Genomic DNA, 14860 nt, shown 5'->3' with positions numbered 1-14860 from the left:
AAAATTAGTCATGACACTTTTTAGTAGCATTTTCCTGCATCATATTCTTGAAAATGTGATATTGCTCTTATTGATGACTGATGATCGGGAGGTCGTAGGTTCGAATCCTGACCGAGTATGTATGCCCATGATTTCTTTTATCATCCATGGCTACTAGTAAACACTGATTAATTCAGTGCTTATTTACGTTGATGAAGGGCAACTTGTCAATCAATTACAATAAAGGTGTGATATTGTTCCTCATTTTATGGATCAAGATTGTAAGTGTGAGCTTCCACAACTTCCCCAGCCCCCTCCTCATTCCCACACACATGCACATACACATGCATCACCTGCATGGGCAAGTTGCAACTCATTTTGTGAAAGGGATGGCACAGAAAAAAAAAAATATGAAGCCCCATCTCAACTAAAACTATACTATCCCTTTAAACTAGGATTGTAAAACAGTATAGTTTGCTTCCTTTTTCCTTAATATTCCTCATGTGGTACTTATTGGTCTGTATTCAGCTGCAATGTAGAATTCATTTCGGTGAGAGTAATTGATAATTTGTGGAAGAAAATTGCATGTTTATAATCTGGATAAAGGGTAATTTACAGCTTTTTCATCAGTTCATTCAATATTTTGACACCTTGCCTTTAATTTGCTGATATTAAAGGACAAGTTCACCTTCATAAACATAAGGATTGAGAAAATGCAACAATATTAGTAGAACACATCAGTGAAAGTTTGAGGAAAATTGGACAATCGATGCAAAAGTTATGAATTTTTAAAATTTTTGTGTTGGAACCGCTGGATGAGGAGACTACTACAGCTTGTGAGTCATATGCGTACAACAGGATAAAGAAAATGTTAAGAAAATTCAACATATTTTCACTTTTTTCGCATAATCAAAAAGAGCACTTGACTTGTCTCTTTCTAAAAGCAGGGGGAATAATATTACCCCTAACATATGTCGGTAACGAGTCAAGGGAATATGTACTTTTTTCAAAAGATGGAATTTTGTGAAATTCTCTTTGTATTTTCCTTATATTGTTGTACGCATGTGACATCTAAGTTATTCATACACTGCAGTAGTCTTCTCATCCAGCGGTTACTACACAAAAACTTCAAAAATTCATAAATTTTGAACGGGTTGTCCGATTTTCCTCAAACTTTCAATGACGTGTTCTCCTAATATTGCTACATTCTCTCAATCCTTATGTTTATGAGGGTGAACTTGTCCTTTAAGCTGAGTCAAGCCATTATTTTCAGTGCCATTGGAGTGACTGGTACATGTATTACTGATGTAACAAACTTACGGAAGAAATGATACTTAGGGAATAAATGTGGTGATTATGAAAACTGCAATTCATCTTTCATTAAGGTTACATGTTAACTAGCTTTCTGCTTTTTTCTGTGAGTAGTGTTAAAAGGGTCATCAATTTGCATGAGTAGACTCATGCCATGTATTACATCTTGCCCAAAGATCTATTTTCTGTTGTGATATGTACTGTTACATGGCAAGTCTATTTTTGTAGAAGATTGCTTGTTTCTTAAACTAATATTGTAGAATGGTGTCAGTTGAATGTCTTTGAAATGTTCATGACCTCAATTCATGCATTCAAAGTTATCTTCATTTGATAAACACGATGCAGAGATGAAATAAACAGAAAGGAAAAACTAAAAAGAAAGAGATCTGACACTGAAAAGTACTTAAGTGCTAGAGTTTGAAAGTGACCTGAAATGTGCCAAAGTGACCTGATGAAAGGAAATGTGAACTGTGACAACAGATTAGCGTCAATGAAATATGATGACACATTGATTGAATGTCAGTTAGTGTTATATATTTGTTCTGATATGCATAGTGGCTCTTTGAAAATGTGAAAAATTAATTACCAAATTCATGTTTATGATGCTTTGTATATCACAATTAATCTGCAGATGTATGCTTTCATGTACCGGTACATGTGAATGAATCGCTTTATTGAGGTTGACCTGACAGGAATCGCATGTGATAGTCAAATTTGATTTAGTTTTGTTCACATATATACAGCTGCCTGCCGTCAACTATCTTCATGTATGAAAATGACCAAATGTAAAATGTAAAGATGTTCCCTATGTATTTCAATGCAAATGTTGCAATAATGAAATAGTTAATCCAAATTGGTGAGCACAATACAGTACTGAATAAGTAGATGTATGCTTTTATAGTTTTCTGCATGCAGTGTTACACTTTCTTTGCACTCTCTTTTTGTAGCAATAAGGACTTATTGTAGTCGTGTGACAAGATCTCTGGTCCTAATTTCTCAGAAAGATTAACACTCATAAGTTTGATATTTCCAATTACCATGGCAACAACTGCATGTTCATTTCAATGCTGATGGATTGTCTTGATATCTATAGTAACTGCAACTATCGTAGATGGCCAGTTTTTGCTCCTTGTGCTTCGTGAAACTGGGCAAATATCTCAAAATATTTGTTGTAGAGTCTACTGCATATTTGAAATTGGATTGTAACATTTTCATTTGAGCAAATAACAATATATTTTTGTATCAGAGTCTTGTCTGAATGGATCCTAGCAACAGTGTCATTTCAGGTGAAATCTTTGGTTATACCTGTAAGTTAAGTTGTAGATAGTGGTAGATCCTGTTCAGTATAGATTGCGTTATAATTGCCAAACTTGTGTGCAGTAATTGTGGGAATACATTTTTGCAAATGCATAAAGAGGGTGCGAGAGAGAGAGAGAGAGAGAGTGTGTGTGTGTGTGCGTGTGTGTGTGTGTGTGTGTGTGTGTGTGTGTGTGTGTGTGTGTGAGTACACTGTAAGATATATATTTTCCATGCAAAGAATGTCATGTAGTAACTACCCTACATAGTGATAACCTTGGCATGTACGAGTCCAGTAAACTTTTGTATTCCATATATGTTAGAACAATGAAATGCACCTGCTGATGATCAGTAATATGTCTGTTAATGGCTTTTTCATGCGGCAGGTATAGCAGGCTGAATAGGAAGTAGCTGTTTCTCTGGCTGTACATTGTATGCATGTTTTTAGACCGCTTTTTGTTCATACGGTGTATGTTTGTTACCTCTGCCAAAGAGGTTTTGTTTTTGCTGGCATTGGTTTGTTTGTTTGCAAAACAACTCAAAATGAGGAACGGAGGATTAAATTTTGGTATTGATCTGAATCACCATCTGGGTGCAAGAATATTTTTTATTTTTTGAAGGATTCTTTATTACTGGAAAATAGGGTCATTAGCAGCATATGTGCTTGGCGGAGGTCTGTGCTCTCAGAGTGCTTTTCAAGTTGTGTTATTTTTTTTTTCTTCACTGCAAGACTTACCAAGCAGACTTTGTTACAATATGTCAGACATTGCCTTTATGGCTTAGAATGCTGTTAAGACAGTTGAGTTATGTAACAATCCTTGTGTGAACCATCCTTGCCTTATATAATTACATTGCTTTTTCTAAAATAGAACTACAGTTGATCTTCCAAGCAATACCCTCAAGGATCAATTGTTCTTTGTGTGAAAGCAGGTCTCTGAAAGGATGTCAGGAGAACCTTTTTGTGTGTGTGATTATTCTGTATTGCTTTAATAGGAATGGTTTGCTTTCATATATTTAATTTGCACTTAGTCCTGATTTTTCTGTCATCCGTGAAAGTTATTCTATTATACACATGTCGTGACAACTCGCAAGGTATACAAGATCTTGCTAACTCATCATGGTCATAATGCATTTTTGTTTGTATGTAGAAACTGATTCTCTTATGTGCACATAGATGGCTTGAAAACAGTCTTGAAAATGTGAGGATTATGATTTTTATCTCTTCCTTCTTTCAGTGTGAAACTATCGCAGGAGTGTCTGTGTTGTATTGGCAGTGGAGTACAGGTGCCAAACGTGTATAGCCAACCAGCGTGCATCTTCATGAAGGATTTTTAGCTGAAGTGTATGTCTTACGATTTGTTTTTATGCCTCCACATCAGGGGCAACATATTATTTGTTTGTTTGTTTTTTCAATTTGTCTGTACCTTGGTGGCAGTCTGATTTGTTACTTGTAGTGATACCTCAGAACAAGGGATCAGATTCATGTACACAATTGTACAAGGATGAAGTGTGAACAGATACGATGATACACACATACAGTTGAACCTCTATTATCCGGCCTCCCTTTATCCGGATCTCTCTATTATACGGACGCAATCTCGCCGTGATTTTTTTAAATTTTTTTTTATATAATTACGGGAGGAAAGGGGGATTCCCAACTCCATGAGAACTCCTACACAAACACACATGAATTACATATACTTGATACATTTCTTAATAATTATTTAGGTAAATCATCCCAAGAATTTATAAAAGAAAATGATTTCATTCTTGCAAACACAAACCTCTATTTTAGGGTCTGTTACTGAGTGTAACAATGAAAAGGTTGCAGTATACACATTACTACATGTGGTACTACAATCAATGGGCTACATCAGTACATGTGTATGTATATGTACATGTATAAAGCATTGAGTCTCCCGTATCCGGCCAAATCCCTTATCCGGATGAGCCCTGGTCCCGACTTGTCCGGATACGAGAGGTTCAACTGTATTATTTTTAACAGTGGAAAGTTAGGATTCAGAGGTCAGTGCAAATCTTTTATGTTAATTGTCTTTTGATAACTCAAGTTTAACATACATAAATTATGATTCTGCATGACAAGGTAATTTTATTCAATTAGGGGCGAAATTTTGTTTTCTGTAAAGGTAATTTATGCGAAAAGTGCATGTTTAAGTTGTTGATGTAATGTGACAAAATGAGTGACGTTCACGAGAGGGCAGTGCAGATCATGATTATGTATGATCAAAATGTCAGCATGGTGTACAGTGCATATTACGTGGATCTAATGCAGCTTTGCAAGTGGAGGCATGTATTGTTGACATTGCAGTGTTAACATTTTGTGTAATGTTCAGTTTGATTACTTCTTGTTTTGTGTGTTTTTGTGTAATAGGTGAGATCCATATAATGGATTTGTGTGGTACACTGGAAGGGAAGTTCTGGCCAACTGTTTGTATCCTGTGTTATACCATGCAATGTGCAAATACTGTATTTCACAATCTTTTTTTCTCATACATGTACCCAATATTATAAGCTGCATTGCAATCCGCCTTGCATGCAGGAAAATAACCTGGAAAATATTTTGTTTTTTGACAATAATGTTGACAATAAAATCTGTAAATATTGTAAATTCAAACAAAGGAATTCTTGTGTTTTGTTAAAAGTGGTGCATGTGATAATCTTATTGACACAGAGTTTTTGAAGGTGTAAACTGAAAGACAGACAGACATTCAGTGGGAAATAAAACGGGGGAACGTGAAATTAGCGCAGTCACAATAATTCGTTCATAAGAAAAAAACATTCAAAGTCGAGTGTTCTTACTTCTCATGAGCAAATGATTTTTATGTGACAACAGTGATTCTACATGAAGCATTAATTAGCACACCATGTTATGCCAAGGAGTTATCACAGATCCTTCTGTGATAATTCCTTGGATATATATTACACGTACTGAAAGTAGGGGAAATCGTGTACAGTGTACTGTACTACACCAGGGAGGTGGGCTTCCCACCTTCCTGACTACACGTAGTAGATGAATCAATTGCTACCTACGGTGCCGAGTTGTTTCTGGCCGTGTAATGTTGGTAGGGTCGAACTTGTCTTGTGACGCACAGGTTCGGGAGGAAGGCATGTGAGCTAAACGCACTGAACTCTTGAGTGGAGCAAAGGGGTGTAGAACACTCGCGCAACGGACAATCGGTGGTCACTCCCGGGGAACCCCTGGGAAGAGTCCGGGCAGCCACAGGTACACATACAGGAACGCTCAGGACTGCTGCCGTATATCAAGCTGCCGTGACAAGTTGATTTGTGACTGAAAATTCATCTGTGATAGCTGTGGTGAAAGGTGTCGTGAATAGCGCAAACTTCTGAATATCTTGACAACTCGCTAGTTTGTATTGGCATGTGAAATCACAAGCACTAAAAGTTGATTTTACAACCATGTCGCACAGCGTATTGCGCGTGAACCAGGTACGTGTCAGTAACCTCGTATGCAATGATTGATGAGAATGCACATTGCTTTGCATTGCATTGTAAACTGTAGAAATTTGCTTGACAGTTTTGTATGATATTTGGTCGTCTGCATTTTATTTATTAGTTGAACATAACATTTTTCCTGGGACTAACAAATGTCTCAAAGTTGCAATGTTCTTTTGAAGGGGAATTGAAGAATGGAATGAGATAAAACTAAAAAGAGAGATTTGGTACTATTATTGATTAACTTCTTTAACAGTTTTTGAAGAATGATTTAATTTAACGCCTGCTAGATTTAGAATCTTTGTCACATCAACCAACGTTAATCGTTTTTGCAATTAGGGTTCTAGATTTGGTTTGGCAAGAGTGTTCAATACATTTTTTTTCCTCCACCAAATCTGTAGTACTGGTTGGTGGGCAGCATGCTGGAGAAAGGCTGCTTCATCATTTGTTCATAATAATAGATAGGGGTTTGCACACTGCACAAGCTACAAGGTGCTCATCAACTTCACAATGAAATTAAAGTTTTGACATTTTATGTCATGACATTGCTACATGCTCACTAGCTTGAGTAGCCTGACCTGACGCCCTGCGAAGACACTTGTGTACAGCAGCAGGGCTGTGTATAGCCCCGGAGACCGCGCCTTGCAGCGCGGTCCTGGCGGCTACCTCGCAGCTGAGCGGGAGCAAAAATCAAGAATAACTCCATTGCCACATTCACGGCGACTTCACAAATAAAGCACGGCTAAATTTCTGTCATAAACACAGTGACAATAAAAAATGAAATATACATTACCTTTACGACTTGGTTTTTCTCACCCATTTATCTAGAAACTGCAAAATTTTCTAAATTTTTTAGGAGTAATAAGTGGCCTGCCCTAGTGCAACAGTGGAGAGACTTGCTGCTATATCCATTAGTACGCATTACGCATGCTGTCAATGCACTGCACTGCATGCATGCTGTGCGCCTGTGCGAGTGATTGTGAGTTTCAGTGAGCATCGGTGAGCTGAAGATATTCGCGTTATAAGACAACATTTTCTGCATCATAAGCGATGAAATGCGTCAAACAGTCGCCGAAATTAATCATTTAGGTTTAATCGACCCATGTAAGTATTCCTAGTAGTTTTTGTTGAAAAATTAAGGAAAAATAGCGCCGAAACGGCACCATTTTGTACAACTCCTCGATCTGAATGCGAAAACGGCACAGCCGCAACGCTGCACGTTGGGGCTTCGCAGTTAGGCGGTGTATAGATCTATAGGCATAGCGTGATGAGATCTCAAAGTGACTTGAATTGACCTTTGACATTTTTTTTTCTGACCTACAGCTGGATGCACATCAGCTTGACGATGAGATACATATCCTCCTCAGGACACAGTTTACAAAGGCTTTCCAGTTCTTTCAGGTAATGACTTCATTTCCATCTCTATATTTTGATGCTTCCCTGCATTCTCATTTTGTGCTGAGCATCGTCTGAAATTTCTGATGTTTTTTTCAGACTTCTTTTGTAACATTATGCAAGGTTCAGAGTTCATATCTACCTTAGCATCCCAATATGATCCCAAGAAGAGCTCCACCCTTTCACCACCCCCCCCCCCCCCCACACATATAGGTGATGATTTCAGTCCACCCAACATTAATGAGTAACCAATGATGGCAATCTATTGGATAAGCTTTAAAAGGTGCAAAAGTAAAGTTAGTCAATAGCCATTCACCACAGCTTGAAACAAAGGCGTGATTGCATGCATTTCTAGTCCAGTGCATGTACCAGTGTGACACAGACATCATGAAGTACATGCAGGCCTACCTTGCCCTGCCTGTCTGAATAATCCGAAGTTAAAGAACAGGTTTTGAGATTGCCCAAGTCTGACATCATTATTGTGATGTACATTTTTTTTCTTTTAACTGATCAAAATGCTGTTTTTCTCTGAAATCTGTTTAGCCTGGAGTGCTGTCAAAGATTGATCCGGAGTTAAATGCTTTACTGCGACTTCTCATATGGCATGTGAGTCTCTATTCTGTACTTTTGTGTGTTGTGCAATTTAAAGATAGTTTAATTATATTTGGCTTCCTCTGACAACTGTTTTACTACACTGTCTACTAGTAAGATTGGATTGTTTTAACAACACAGTAAAATGTATCTTCATGTGTTAATGCACTTGTCTAAACTTGTGTTTGATTACCCAGTTAGTAGAGCTAAAAAGTTTATAAATATCACATTGTATGTGCTTATGGTTAAGTTCATATGTAATCTGAAATCCTAATTGTTCAGATATCATATATTATGTTTGGATTTCTTTCTTCTTTGTATTTAGAAAGATATGTATGAACACTTTCCTCTTTCAGAAATGTTTAAAGCACCATTTTTTTCAATCCTGGTACAAAGGTATTGACACTGTGATAGAAAAAAAAAATGAATGAATCTACTTCAGTGTTCTATAATTTTATGGTGCATTTGGTTTCAAGTTGATAAGGGGTGTGACTTGTGTGATATTGATAGCCACTACTGTTGTTCAGTCTGATAAACAAGATGTCACATACCCTTCAGATACTGATGTGAGGTTTGTAATGAATTGTAGACCAAAGATTTGCATTATGTATGGTGCCCTTATATTACTCCTTCTCTTTTCCTTACCCAGTTTTCTGTGCGTGGGACTGGAGCCACTCTTGGTCAGCATATGCTCAACATGCTGTACACCCACACTCTGCCCACGGGTCAAAGGTCAGAGGTGCTGGGTAGGAAGCAGAAGATCCTCTTTGCGCTGCTCCTCATAGGCTGTAAGTGGTTCCAGGAGCGGAGCATGGACATCTCCCAGATGACAGGGAGCAGCGAAAGGGTTCAGGTGGTAGGTGTGCAGTGCAGGTTGCCATGATGTTGTAATGTCATTCAGCATAGAGCTTGATATAGGTTTCCCCGCCCAATTTCATCAGATTCGCATTCGAATAAATGAGAGGGAGTTCAAATTCAAGCGATTTTTGTTAGCGCTGTGCCCTCATGCTTCATTTTCGTTTTTTGATCATTCAAATTTGTGTCATGTCATTCCTTTTAGATTTTATTTTATTCAATTTAAGGAAGCAAAGTTCGCATTCAATTTCGCGACAGCTGAATAGCCGTTCAATTTTGTCCCAAATACCAATTCCAATCTCATTTATAGGCACACAACTCTGACCTTTGAACATTCAAATCCAATTAGCATGTCCAAGTCCTGTAATTCTATGGAATTCTTATGAATATTCTTACATTGCTGAATGGCAACTTCATCAACGTTCAGTGTTATTATTTCAATTTCAACATCTTTTTTTTTTTTTTTTTGGGGGGGGGGAGGGTGTTTTCTTCAACTAGTTTCTCTATATTTCCCCCATCTAAATGGATGTAACATTTACAGAATGGTTAAACTGTGACTTTGCCAACATATTATAATGAGAGATCACTTGAGAACATCGATATGTCAAGTGTGATATAGTCGTATTACAGATTTTGTTTTCAGTCACATTTGAGATTTGAAATGTGTGTGAGATACTTTGCATTGGGATATTCTTTCTTTTACATAATTATTCATAATTTTGATGTACAGTCTCTCAGTCTCTTCAGCCGTTGATCTGTTGACATGCCAGGCACCTTGGCATGTAGGCCTGAGAGTGGTTGTACCATTGAGTGCACTTCTCAGGTGTAAAGGCGTCAAGGTTCTGGAGAGCAGCATCTCTCAGGATGTCACAGTGCCATTGCTGCAGGTTGACCCCTGCGTCGTGAGCTGCTTGCCTGTCTCCGAAACGGAGCTGCCACGCTGGCTGTGCCAAGGTTCTCTTGACAGCGGCCTTTGAAGGCTGAGTGTGCCATTTCTGTCATGTTTAGAAAGGGGGAGAAGGGAGAGAGTAGCGTCAGCTGTATTGAAGGGTTTACTCCGTAGGGCAGCTGGGTACGGACACGGGGTCTGGCGTCATCATAGATCAGGTAGATTGGATCCTCAGCAGGGAACAATTGGTTGCATTCGGTGATGGTTTCAGCAAGGAAATCCTTGAAGCTCTCCCTTGTCACGGTTTGAAATGCAATTCTGTGGTGGATAAGACCGACGACAGTGGACACCGTTAAGGTCATGTTGCAAATTCGACCTCGCTGTCCATGCATCGCCCTTCTAGCCGCAACATACTGCAGACCCCTCTCTTGTGTACGCCTTGTCCAGATATTGTAACCCGTTTCGTTGATGAAGATACAGTTTCCCACAACTCCGTCCTCAAGAAACCATTCAGCATGTTCCTGACACTGGTCGAGTACCCGTAGGACGTTCCCAGCATCTGGGACGTCCTCTGCCATATTCAGTGTTAACAGCATCCCGTCCAATGCTCTGGCTACAGATGATGTTGAGACTGCAGGCTTGTCAGGGAGGTTGCGCTCCAGACTTTCCTTCATTTGTTGCAGAGTTAAATATGGGTTATCGTCTATGATGTTCTCCAAGTGGTTGCGCATGTTGGCATCCATTTTCACATTTTGGGGCCCCACCCCTTGGTAACTTTTCGACCCTGCCTATGTCCACAGACTTCGCTGCAATCGATCTAGCCATAGACCTGTTTATTCCAAGAGTGTCGGCCAGTTCCAGGTAGTCTTGCTGATTATCAAATGCTTCTGCCAACCTAGCTCGGTCTGTATTCAAGACATTCGTGTACTGTCCTCAAGCCGCTGCCATAGTCTGTATAAATCAGGGAATGTTTGGAACTGGAGTTATATGAGTTGTTGCATGAACAATATCGGTAAATCTAGACAACTGGACTTACTTGTAATTTGGAGTAGCGACGTTTTGCGTCCACTCTGGGACGCTTCATCAGGCCGACTGATCTTGGGCGGCAATTGGAAGATTCCTCGGCGCTTTACGAAATTCCCCAACCCTGTTACGGGTCAACAACCAATTGCCGCCAAAGATCAGTCGGCCTGATGAAGCGTCCCGGAGCGGATGCGAAACGTCGCTACTCCAAATTACAAGTAAGTCCAGTTGACTAGATTTACCGATATTGTTCATGTGATACTTTACCTGGATGACTGAGAACATTCACAGACATATGAGTTGTTGCTTCTACTATTGTTCATCAGGGGAATGAGAAATTGCAGTAGAAGACAAGAGTCTCATTCTTTGGCACATTACGTTAGCATTAATTATTCAAACAGATGGAGAATATACAAAGAACATGAGCAGCGACGAAAAACACTGCCCAGATGCTGTAAATGTTTGCCTATTTGTTCATTTGAATTCCTTAATGTTTATCACGGCTGTGCTGTTGTGAATTTGAATGCATTTCATGCGCATTTTTAATTTGAACGCACTATTTACATGTTTATGTGACAAAATCACGAATTGAAATGCTGATGAAATTAGATTGAATGAAGTACAATAGCTTTTTGAATTAATCTCAATGATCATTCAAATTTGCCCAAAAATGAATGCTCACATCATTATATCAAATGCAAATGTGATGAAATTGGGTGGCGTGGTGACTATCACTACTGATTTGTAGGTTCATCCTTAGACTTTAGAAAGATGAATGATGTTGCATTTCTTATAAGTTTGATATGAATCATTGGAATATATATATTCCCAAAAAGATCTCTTCCAAGCACTTCTCTCAATACATTGAAATGTAATCCTGTAAGATGTGAAGGTATCTTGTGACACTTTTTCCAAACTTCCCTGAATATCAAACTGCATCTTATTTATTCTAAGAATTTATATGTGACAATATAGAAATAATGATGATGATAATACTTGTCATGATGATGATGATAATTATAATGATAATAATGAAAATTAAAATGATGATGATGATAACAAGATGGTAATTATCATATGACAATAGTTTTGAAAACACTTCTGTTCTTGCATATCATACCTTTAGGACTGTTTGTATGCACTCTTGAAATAGGAGACTAGAAAAGTGGGAAGTACAGGCAGAGAAAGTCTTGTGCATGAGGATTATGTTAGCACACTCCTGTGGACCTAGGGTTTTCCTTTCCATGGATGAACCACCAAACGATGCTAAGGAGCACCATCTATCTACCTGAGCATGGCAATCAGAATACAAATTTAGTCCCAAGTGGTTACTTACATCCCTTGAAAATACTTTACATAATGCACTTGATGTCTTCCATCAAAATTATTTGCTTGTTTGTTTGTGTATTTCTTTCTTTGTTTTCTACTTGACACCTTTATCTGTGTGTTTTCTGCTTTCACTGTGTAGATCTGGAAGCTTGTGCATTGGCTGGAGAGACTGGTAAAAGTGGCTTCTCTGGTCAACTTTCTTGTGTTTCTCCAGCAAGGTTTCTACCCAACACTCCTTGAGAGGGTATTGGGCATCATTCCAAGATTTGCACACCCTCAGTCAGTGAGACAGGTAAAGGAAATAAAGCATCGTTTGCAGAGCCCAGAAATCAGTTTGACTGTAGTAACAATTCATTGCATTTTTAATTTTTCATAGATGTGCATTGATGGGTTCAGTAAATTCAGGTGATTCTTAACTTTTTATTCTGTTAAGGCTGATTTTTTTTTCTTTTAATGTCAGTAAATTGCATTACAACAGTAAGATGTCGATGTGAAATTTCTGAATTGTGTTCCCAATGCTAAGAACTGCCTTTTTGTTACCTGCTGTGAAGGTATATGATATCAATGTTGATGTTGTCATGTGCAGCAGACAGTGTTGTTGTTTGTGATTGGTTACTTTTTAACAGAGAAAAACAGTGAAAGAGAATTGAGAAATGTAATGATGGCCAATTATCAAACACACAATGTAAAATTTGTTTGTAAATGTGTGCTATTTCAAACAAAAGTAGTTCAGCTCAATGATCAAAGGCATTATTTTGTCAATGAAGACATTGAGAGCGTATTGTAGTGTTACAGATATATGTTTGCTAGAATGCTATAATTACAGTAGAATAGTAGGAGCAAGAGTTTTAGTAATACAAGTTTCTGTAGAAATCTGCATTCATGAACATGAGCAACATAAACTTTACCTTAGTTCTTATTATTTTCAATTCAACTATTTTGGTCATCACATAAAAGTCTTTACATTAATCTCTGAATGGCCAAAGTTGCTCATATGTAGGGGCATGTATATGAGACTTTCAAATACATTTTACAAAGTCTTAAGAGTATGTCATAGAGCAAAAAGTCTCTCTTAAGACTTTCATGAAACGGACCGCTGGTATATCAATATGCTTGATAGTAGGTTGAATTTGATATGATCTGATCTTTTCAATTTGGCAGGTGACATTTGAGTTCATGACCCGTGAACTCCTGTGGCATGGCTTTGCCGAGTTCCTCTTCTTCCTCCTCCCGCTCATCAACGTCCACCGCATCCGCAACTTCCTGCGACGTCGGTTGCTAGGCAGCGGGATGGTTAGGCCCGAGGGCAGGGAGAGATCCAGGTCCCAGTATACGGAGTGTGCTGTGTGTGGAGACTGGCCCACTTGTCCACAAGAGATTGGTTGCCAGCATATCTTCTGTTATTATTGTTTACATGTGAGTTGTGTGTGACGGTGAAATACTTGCCACATTTTTCTGCTTCATCTTTTTTTCTCTTTTCCTTGTACATTTCAATTTCCTCTTCTCCTCCTCCTCCTCTTCCTTCTTCCTTCTTTTTTTCTTCTTGTCTTTCTCATCCTTCTCCTCATTTTCCATCCTTCCTCCTCTCCTTCTGCGTCATCATCTTTTCTACTTCTCCTATACCACATCCATGTTTTTATGCTTTGCCATGTATAATTGTAACTAACTCCCTCAAACCGCTGACCAGATGTTGAAAAACCAGTTGCTTCAGTCATGTACAACTTTTGATCAAGTTTGTTATTTCTTGGTAAGTGCTAAAAGCAGGCAAATGTTGTGTAGAAACTGGAAGAGGGTTTAAAGGATCCTTGAGGTAGGGCTACCTGCATTTAATTGCATCTATATTCAGGTTGCATGGTATAGAGATACAGAAACTTGACATGTTAAATGTTAAGGAAGGATGTGAAAATGGGATTAGGAGTTTACGAAATTTTTCATTTTTGAAACCAAGAGAATAAGAAGCAGAGGGGAGAAGGTTGATGGGTGAACTTTCTTCAGTTTGTCTTCCTCTACAAATGAAATTTGTTAAGATTCCAATTGCTGATCTGTAATTTAACAAGAATTTGTTGTTTGTTTTTGTTTTTACAGAGTAATTACCAGGCAGATCCGTCCTTTGCCTGTCCCAGCTGTGGGCATTCTGTGCGTGATGCCAGCAACATCCATCCGGTGGTGTGTGGAGTCAGGTAACACAGGACCAACCTCCCACCCAGGATGATCTGGAGACATTCAACTCATCTTGGAATAGTGGCAACCACTTCACCAGGTGTTTAATATCAGTGACACCAAGTTCTGTTGCATAAAGTCATGCATTGGTGCTTGAGGCAGGAATTTTAGCCACTTGTTTGTGTGACGGTCCATCTGTTTTGTACGTTATTTCATGTGATTTCTGTTTTGGTTACAACTCGAGGCCCTCATGGAAACTTAGTATTTTGTGCATATGACCATGCAAAGATGAATTACTGAGATTTTATAGTGATAATAGCTAGGGATAGCAATGAATATGAGATTCTAAAAAATCTGTGGTATATTGCTGAGAAATTCACCTGTTTCTGGCACATGATAGAAATATGAGTCAATTTTAACAAAAGAACCTGGAATACCTCTAACGGCATGCAATGGGACAACTTTGAAATATTGCAAAAAGGAAGAAAAAAAAAAGGTTCTCATGAATTCAATCTCAATTCCTTTCAGCACCAACTACAACAAAAAGATTCACTACTT

General features: G+C 38.5%; 1 protein-coding gene across 1 annotated transcript; it reads left to right on the top strand.

The window, feature by feature from the left end:
* Positions 1-5868: 5868 nt before the first annotated feature.
* Positions 5869-14818, top strand: LOC139745473 (peroxisome biogenesis factor 2-like). The gene is made up of 7 exons (XM_071655864.1): positions 5869-6054; positions 7384-7461; positions 7999-8061; positions 8696-8902; positions 12282-12434; positions 13304-13558; positions 14228-14818. The coding sequence occupies exons 1-7, from the start codon at positions 6025-6027 to the stop codon at positions 14324-14326; spliced, it is 885 nt and encodes a 294-aa protein (XP_071511965.1). The 5' UTR covers positions 5869-6024; the 3' UTR covers positions 14327-14818.
* Positions 14819-14860: the final 42 nt, after the last annotated feature.

This window comes from Diadema antillarum, unplaced genomic scaffold (genome assembly GCF_040938485.1).
Source record: "Diadema antillarum isolate AM-2024a unplaced genomic scaffold, OU_Dant_1.0 seq00001269_RagTag, whole genome shotgun sequence".
NCBI classification, from domain to species: Eukaryota; Metazoa; Echinodermata; class Echinoidea; order Diadematoida; family Diadematidae; genus Diadema; species Diadema antillarum.
Note: the sequence above shows the minus strand (reverse complement) of the source record. Positions and strands in the feature narration are given on the sequence as shown.

What these genes read in the sequence shown, in the direction of transcription:
- LOC139745473 (XM_071655864.1), top strand. Translation starts at nt 6,025, where the DNA reads ATGTCGCACAGCGTATTGCGCGTGAACCAG. An exon ending in ACCCTCAGTCAGTGAGACAG is followed by an intron (nt 12,435 to 13,303) that starts GTAAAGGAAATA and finishes TCAATTTGGCAG; the next exon opens with GTGACATTTGAGTTCATGAC. An exon ending in TCTGTTATTATTGTTTACAT is followed by an intron (nt 13,559 to 14,227) that starts GTGAGTTGTGTG and finishes TTGTTTTTACAG; the next exon opens with AGTAATTACCAGGCAGATCC.